The 8393-nt window shown below is 39.1% G+C and overlaps 1 protein-coding gene and 1 non-coding gene across 2 annotated transcripts; one reads left to right on the top strand and one right to left on the bottom strand.

The window, feature by feature from the left end:
• Positions 1 to 1256: 1256 nt before the first annotated feature.
• Positions 1257 to 1375, bottom strand: LOC134622924 (5S ribosomal RNA). Its single transcript, XR_010093162.1, has one exon. It is a non-coding gene; the product is annotated as a 5S ribosomal RNA (ribosomal RNA).
• Positions 1376 to 3262: 1887 nt separating this feature from the next.
• LOC134622923 (armadillo-like helical domain containing protein 1) lies at positions 3263 to 7395 on the top strand. Its single transcript, XM_063468206.1, has 11 exons — positions 3263 to 3468; positions 3950 to 4018; positions 4113 to 4279; positions 4398 to 4594; positions 4699 to 4783; positions 4943 to 5059; positions 5284 to 5356; positions 6233 to 6362; positions 7042 to 7119; positions 7194 to 7275; positions 7367 to 7395. The coding sequence occupies exons 1-11, from the start codon at positions 3263 to 3265 to the stop codon at positions 7393 to 7395; spliced, it is 1233 nt and encodes a 410-aa protein (XP_063324276.1).
• The last annotated feature ends 998 nt before the right edge of the window (positions 7396 to 8393 follow it).

Genomic DNA, 8393 nt, shown 5'->3' with positions numbered 1-8393 from the left:
ATTAGATAACTACAGAGCACTGCTTCTTTAATGAGCATTTTGATTATTTGCATTTAGTGTTCACTGATATTATCACATCACCAGCAGGAGAAGCTGACACCTCAATGACTCATGAAAGCTGTTTCGTTCATATCCCTGCACATTTTCAGTTCCTCCTTGGAAGCCTCCACCATATTATCAGTTATTTGTAGCTGACTTGACCTGGTGAACTTTCCTCTCATTGATATTTTGTGGGAGAAATTATTTCAATGAATGAGGAAAAATATCACAATCACAGCAGTTATGGCAGGATCCTTTAGACTCCGCTTTCTTGTTTCACTTGCATAAGTGTATATTCTACATTTTGATGTTTTTTCCTCATTGCCTGTTTCTCATCATGTTCTTGCTTGCCTGCCATCTCTCATTAAATAAACTAAAAACAACTAAGCTGCAGCTCCAGAGAATTTTATTAACCTGAAACTGAAGCACTTGTGAAACCACACACACTATTTGGTTTTAAAATCTCTGACTCAGAGAGGAGTTTTATACTCATTATATGGAACATTTAATGATGTGATGATAATATAATGCTCTGTTGACAAAGTTATAGAGTAATGATTACATTTTGTCTTAGTGCTGAGCTCTTAGTGATGGAGTTGATGTGGACTGCATTATTCTGCACCATGTGTGGAATTAAAACAGACAAAAAAAATACAAAAATCTTTCAGACTAAGTATTTCAATATAGTCTGTCTGTTCATGTGCACAAAAAAATGTAAAGAAGCTCTAGATACAGTGATACTGATCGTCTACTTACAGCAGTGATTAAATATTGGAACTGAAATTATTTGTATTATTAAATTTGTTTGTTTTAGTTTTTTAATCTCAGCGAGTCCATCAGGCAGCTGTGGAGGTTCAGATTCAGTAGAGTGGACATCATCACTGAGGTTCTTTGTATAGAGTTGAAAACAGGAGGAAGCTACAGACTGCAGCAACATCTACTCACAGTCTGGAAACTAAAGCCAGGAGATAATGTTGGTGCATCTTTGACATGCTGAAGCTTTCAGACACATGAATCACACTGAGCTGAACCTCAGTGATCCTTGCAGAAAATACTGTTATCTCATTTTGGGGGGTTTATATTATGTTATTTATGTATTAGTTTACAAAAACTAAAATCCACAGTTTTAGAAATGTTATCAGTTAGTAATTACTGAAGCTGTCTCCACTGATTGAGCAGCAGCGCCCTCTGCAGTTTGTGTAGAAGCAAAAAAAAAAAGCTTACAGCACCTGGTATTCCCAGGAGGTCTAGCATCCAAGTACTGACCAGGCCCGACCCTGCTTGGCTTTCGAGATCAGACGAGATCGGGCGTGTTCAGGGTGGTATGGCCGTAAGCGAGGGAGGCGCTATACAAAAGACCTTTTATAGGTGGCAAATATCACACAGTTCAGTAGATGTTACTGTGATACATTTCATATGTTACAGCGAAAAGATGCAAACCTTCGTTATTAACTGTAGCTTCAACATTGATCTGCAAAAATGCTTTTCCTGCAGTAACATCTAGATAATAACACATGTTAGTTTATTACAGCACAGTACAAGTGATAGAGCGCACACAGTGTGTTAGGACGATTTGGAAGTCAAACATTGTTGTCGTTTGGAGACTTTAAGTTACATATAGCAGATAAAAATGTAAGCGTGTATGTGTCGTTACACCATGACTGTGGGGGTTTTTAAGCTCTTTCGCTTATGCCCATACCACCATGAACACATCAGATCTCGTCTCGGAAGATAAGCAGCCTTGTCAGTACTTGGACAGGAGACCATTGTTAACAGAAGGCACCTTTTAACACAATGCATTCTTTGTTTGCCCAAGTGTTGCTTCCTCAACATGTTTCTTCTATTCCTCAGTCACAGCCAGTGATGCCAGTACATAACAAGCCTTGTCTTCTGCTTGGGCAAAACCCAGGTTCCTCAGCAGTCCACCAAATGTCTTGGTTGGTAGAGTCTAGATTTAAAGCAAAAGAAAAAACAAATACAATGTGAAAAAGTTTTAATGGGACCAAGCAATTTTGACCACAGAGTAGAGTACAGAGCAGGGGTCACCAACCTTTTTGAAACTGAGAGCTACTTCTAATGCGAAGGGCTACCAGTTTGATACACACTTCTGAAATAACAAATTTGGTCAATTTACCTTTAACTATATGTTATCATTAATAATTAATGATATTTATCTATGTAAAGACACTGATTATGTTAATGATTTCTCACAATAATTATATACAATGTTTAAACAAGGTAGGAAACAGATAATTATGAATATGCAACAAGTTTTTTCTATAAATTTCTGCAAGTATTTGCATTTTGAAATGATCATTTCTACAACATTTTCACTTGCCACTAACAATTTTTAACAAATCATAAGATTTTACTGAGCTTGTCACCAAATCTGCAGCATTTTGTTTAATTATCATATGTTACATTTAACGACCACATTTGTTTTTCAATAATTAAATCCAGCTTTGCAATGACACTACCATGTTGCCACTGAGAACATGTGGTATTGCTTTCGCTGTCTGTTAGTCCATAGGAACTCTGGTGCTGCATGATGTAAGTGCAGCATCTTTTTTCTCTGTAAATGCAAAGAGATAATGTTCATCTGGGCTTTTAATGCATTTAAAGCATCATGTCAGCAACAGTCCTACCTTTGCTTTGTAGCTCACAGCTCAAATGGTTCAGTTTCCCAGTAATGTCCCTTAAAAATGCAAGGTCAAGTGTCCACTCATGATGGGAGTCATGATGTGCCCAAAGCCGATCACCTTTGCACATAACGTCTGCTGGTGAATGATGCAGTGGTAATACATAAAGTTTGGGAACTCTGTGTCACCTTTACAGTGAGCGATGAATCCTGTACGTGTGACGAGCAGGAGCCCCGTCGGTAGTCAGCGATACCAGCTTTTCCAAAGGTACCTTTTTCTCTGCGAAAAACTCCTTCACCGTGTTAAAGTTGTCAACTCCACTCGTAGTTGTTTTTAGCAGCAGTAGTGTCATTAGTTCTTCTGACTTTCCTCCCACCAAGTTTCCGAGTGCCAGTGTGTGGCCGTTACTAAGCAACCGCGAGTTAGCAGCAGTAAACCAGGGATAGAGGAAGAAAGCTACCAAAATCAAGCCTCTGAATTTAAGATGTTATTCTGTATCTCTGGATAATTATTCAGATTTCTGGTTCTGCTTCTTCGCTGCTGCTTAATTTCGTTTTACCAGGGATAAGCAAGGCAACAAAACGATGTCAACACAAGAGCAACAGGCTAACATCGGTAAAGTCCTCAGCTTTCTTCGGGAATGGGACCGCGGTGACATGAGGGTCCGCGGTCGCATGTTGAGCACCTTTGTGACTCAAAACACGGGGAAGACGTTTTATGAGCTGGAGCTGGAGTTTGCGCAGGTCGCCAGTCTCTTCCTAGCTCGACTTACCACATGGATGAAGCTCACGTATCCTTTATTCAGCCGTGATCTAGGAAAACTGTTAGTTTTGGACATATATATTTTGTACAGCTCAAAAAACGCGTCCTGGGTGGGGTGTAAATATCTCCAAATAGTAGTGGGATTCGTGTTTCCTTGCATAAGTCCTGCAGGATTTGTTTTGGAGACTTAAATGAGGCTTAATTTAAGTCTTCTGCTGGTTAAACCTGCACGGGTTTGGGACTATCTTGATTTTGAGGGGCCTGCATAACATGTGAAAACAACACATTTAAATCATAAAACATATTTTTGTTATACACATACAGCCAAATGGTGCTGCATATATTCTAGCATAAAATATCAGAATAGTTTTCAGAATGTGCCTGCACATGTGAGAGTTTGATAAAGTATGAGTTAGGACCTTGGACTTCTGTGGATCGGATGAAGGATATAAGTTCCTGCTCTTGAATGACAGGGAAATCAACTGGACAACCCTTTACTAATACTTCAGATACATGTTAGGCACCTTCCTGGGACTTCAGCTGAAAGCACTTGGGATTTTTCTGTCTGCTTCTTGTCAGTGAGTGACCCAAAATGCGGCACTGTAATCTGCAAAAATATCTTTAGGCCAACAGATGTTTTCTTTCAATAAACAATCCTTCTGATTTGATCAGTGATCAGTATCTGATGAACTTCCTGGAGGATGGAGGAGTTCTCACTCTGCTGGACATTTTGAGCCACTCTCAGAGCAAAGACGATGACAAGGCCGGAGCCATCAAACTTCTACTCACTGTCTCAAAAGCAGGTCGCAAGTACAAGGAGATCATCTGTGAAAGTCACGGTAAATTTCACATTTGTCTGTGGCATATGTAAATTTATTTTAGATTTTAGATCAGATTTTAAAACAGCCTACAATATAGTTTCTTTTATCAGTAATGCTTCTTTTGCTTTGTTTCCAGGTGTTAAAGTCATAGGCGAGTGCCTGTCCACATCAAACAGAGATGAAACCAAAGAGGCAGCGTCGGTCCTTTTGGAGTCCCTGTCCCACGGAAATCCCAGATATCAGGACCAAGTCTACAAATATCTGATTACCTGCATGACTTGTAGCTCACCTAAATCCCTGCAGCTTATTCTGCACACCTTATGTATCATGCAGGTGAAGCCAGCCACCTACAGAGTATGCACAAAGCTGTATATTACTGCAGTCAGTCTGTGTGTTGCAGAACTGATTTTTAGTTTTAAACATTTTTTCTCTTGCAGCGAAAAATGAAAACAGCCCATTACAGCATTGTAGAGCCTCTGCTTAACACACTCAGATCCCTACACCTAGAAGTTCAGGATGAAGGTAAGCTGACACGCTATTTTTTAAATTTAATCCTGAAATTTCTTTGTATTGTGTGAAATAACAAGTCATTCCATTAGCCATTGTGATTGTGGATGAAAAATTGTGATCCTGTTATTATTAATCAGCTTTTCTGGTTTTGTCTCTTTATATCTTTGGCAGCCATTAAACTCATCTTAGACCTGAAGCATTATGATGTGAAGGCAGTTCTACTTACTGGTTTGGTGGCTCTACTGAGGCCTATTAAAGAAAAAGAACACCAGCATCAAATCAGCAAAGGTGACATTAGAGTTTGGTTGTGCACTGTGAAAGGCTTTAATATACACCTCTTTCTTTTGACCAGTTATGGCCGCCTTTTCATATTTTAATTGGTGCCTTTCTGCAGTTTCTGATACAGTTACACAACCCATCAGTTAATGTGTTATAATTTTGTAAATGAGCCCTAACTTGTCACAGTCATTTTCATGAAATGTTTTATTGACAATCTTATACAATCTTGTCAGAATCCGAGATCACTAAGATGACTGGATCTTTCCCTGTATTTGTACAGCAAGCTGCTGCAGCTAAAACAATACGGTATGGAGTCCAAATAACCTCCTCAATCACAGTATAACACAAACTCAGTTAAACTTCAGGAATATCTGTCTGTCCAGTTAGCAAACAGAACATAATGTGAATTGTTCAAAACCATGATGGCTTTGCAGGTGGTTGCCAAAGACCATTGCTATCATGCCATGCTCATGGAGCGTCATGTGGATGTTATGACCAAACCGTTAGAAACAAGTCACACACTCATTTACATACATGCATACCTGATCATCTTCTCTAACATTTGCATTACACACCCACAGAAACTCAATGAGGACAGTATAAACAAAAATCCTGAGTTGTTCACGGTGCACAGAGAACAACCCAAGGTTCGGTATCTTGTCCCAGGATACTTTGAAATGCAGACTGTAGTAGCCAGGTGCTCAAACCATTAACCTCTGAATTAGTAGACAACCTGCTCTACCTCCTAAACCCCAGCTGCAGTGACAAAGTCATAAGCAAAAGGCAAAACTAGAGAAAAATCTGTCAGGAGATAAGAAGAGAACAATGGTTTATAGTCACCACCTGCAAAACTGTTTCCTTTTTGGCAGGTGTCGTGTTGTTGCCTTGTTACCACTTTCTTTGACAGCAAAAAGGGTGATTTAGATTCACAGTGGTTTATACTTCCCACTAAATAGATTGAGATGCATGAAGCTTATCTGACTTTTTAGGCCATGGTTTGATAAAACCATGACATAACATTTTATTCATGGCAGTGTGATACCTTTACAAATTTTAATACAGTAGCCATCTTTAGCTGCTCCCACAAGGGTTCACAATAGCCGGTAGCGCCCCATGTTTGATTTGGCAGTTTTATGCCCGATGTCCTTTCTGCATTTTAATGATGTTCAATATTTGTTAAAGGTTGCTGGCTGAGGAAGATCAAGAGCTTTCTCGTGAGCTTCTCTCTCTTGGAGTGATCCAGCATCTTCTGCACACTATGGGCAACAGAGAACATCCTGATGCCCAAATACAAGCTAGCCTAACGTTAGAGGTACTTCAGTGTGTGTGTCTTCTCAAAAAAGCAGGCTGATGACGCCTATGATGATTTTCTCACAACCATTTGGTACAAATAAAAAAAATACTATAAAGCGCTTCAGCCTTCTATTTTAAGACTTCACTTTTTTTTTGTTCTTTACTTTTTCTTTTCAGCAGAATAAGACATATTCACTGTTGTAACCTGACTGCTTTTTTGTCAGCTTCATTACCTCATGCTTGAATGTGGTCCTGTCAGCAATCTACTAATGCATGTCTACAAAGCAGGACAGTTAAAGTCCAGTTAAAGTCCATCTAAAAACTCAAACTGTTTTTAGATGGTTTGAGTTTCTGTTACTGTTCTGATAGAATTTTCTGATTACTTATGGGCTTTCTTATGACTGCTTCTTGGTCCCCACTGCTTCCACCCTCTTTAAAAAAAATGTGTAAGCAGTAATTTGCAATTATTGTGTTCCAGTAAAGCCCTTTTTTTTCTTTTGCATTAAATTAGAACCAGAAAGTGCCAGCCTTGTAATTAAGTGGAAACAAAGGCTGCATATCTTGAAGTTGGGCTGTTTGTAAAAATGTGTTTGGTTCATCTCCGCTTCTCATTTGTTTTGGTTTTGCATCTGTAGAAAGAAACATTAATTCAGACATATGAATATCAGCTTCTGATGTCTGCTTTCATCTCTGTGTAGTACTTTGTCGTCTCCTTCCCTGTTGTTGAGGACCAAGTGCAGAGAGTGATGGGCAGCGCTCTGTTTGCAGAGTTCAAAGTAAGCGATAACCTAAGTTAAAGGTGCATTGCTCCAAGTCAGTACCAACAAATATAATCACAATCTTTCTACAGAACAAAGCTGACACTGTATACATGAACATGAATGAAACAGAAGCAGAAATGCTGCTAACAAATCAGATTAACATGTCACAAGGTAATGATTTTACTGTTTTATTTGACAGCTGATTATTTTCCTATATTTCCTGTATTATGTGAAACTAATTGTATTCTTTTTCTTTTTTCAGTTTTAAATGGTAACAAGTCTGACAGCTGACCAGAGGAAAAATAGTTTATAAGGTTTTTAGAAATGTTTGTATTAATGCCTATAACCTGTTCTACCATTTGTTTTTGTATTAAGAAAAAATATTCTATCTGTCTATCACTAGAAAAATGGGAAGTTCAGTCATTTATATTAATATAGCGAGAAATGGCTCTGACAATGGTAGCTCTGTCATAGTTTTAGGGCTTCTTCTCAAATAAATACAAATAAATAAATAAATTGGGAATTTATATGTGTTTGAGGTGTGTGGCACACACACACACACACACACGTGTGTATACTCGCTTGAGTCAAATTTGAGGTCGCACTTTTTAACTCCCACCCTTTGGGGACACCAGTTTCTGTTTGGTTTAGAATAGAATAGAATAGAATAGCCTTTATTGTCATTGTACAGGGTACAACGAAATTGGAGTGCCACTCCCTTGGTGCAAAATGCAATAATAAATATAAATGTAAAATATAAAAGGTACAATAAAACAAACGTAAGTACTCAACAAAAGTAAGTATGATATTTACAGGATAGCAGCATAATATAATGACAGTGACAGTATGGTATGGCTAAGCAGGTTCAATTGTTTTTGTGCTTATTTACTATGGTGATAGCTCTGGGAAAGAAGCTATCCCTGAATCTGTTTGTCCTGGTTTTATGTGACCTGTACCGTCGGCCTGATGGTAATAGTTCAAACAGTTGATTGCTGGGGTGAGAAAGGTCCTTGATGATATTGCCAGCTCTGCTGAGGTACCGGGAGTTTGCAATGACCTCCAGGCTGGGCAGAGAGCAGCCGGTGATCTTCTGGGCTGTGTTGATGACCCTCTGCAGTGCTTTCCTGTCTGCAGCTGAGCACCCTGCATACCATGTTGTTATGCTGTACGTTAGGATGCTCTCTATGGTGGCTCTGTAGAATGTCACCAGCAGCCTCTCCTCCAGGTTGTTCCTCCTGAGCACTCTCAGAAAGTGGAGACGCTGCTGGGCCTTTTTTACCACCGCAGTG

This window comes from Pelmatolapia mariae, unplaced genomic scaffold (genome assembly GCF_036321145.2).
Source record: "Pelmatolapia mariae isolate MD_Pm_ZW unplaced genomic scaffold, Pm_UMD_F_2 NODE_ptg000283l+_length_13141_cov_1, whole genome shotgun sequence".
Taxonomy (NCBI): domain Eukaryota; kingdom Metazoa; phylum Chordata; class Actinopteri; order Cichliformes; family Cichlidae; genus Pelmatolapia; species Pelmatolapia mariae.
The sequence above is the reverse complement of the archived record's forward strand: the minus strand, read 5'-3'. Positions and strand labels throughout refer to the sequence as shown.

Bases quoted from the DNA above. Each gene is read 5' to 3' on its own strand.
- LOC134622923 (XM_063468206.1), top strand. From the start codon at position 3,263: ATGTCAACACAAGAGCAACAGGCTAACATCGGTAAAGTCCTCAGCTTT. The intron at 4,019-4,112 runs GTGAGTGACCCA...TGATTTGATCAG, and splicing joins TTTCTGTCTGCTTCTTGTCA to TGATCAGTATCTGATGAACT. The intron at 6,363-7,041 runs GTACTTCAGTGT...ATCTCTGTGTAG, and splicing joins AAGCTAGCCTAACGTTAGAG to TACTTTGTCGTCTCCTTCCC.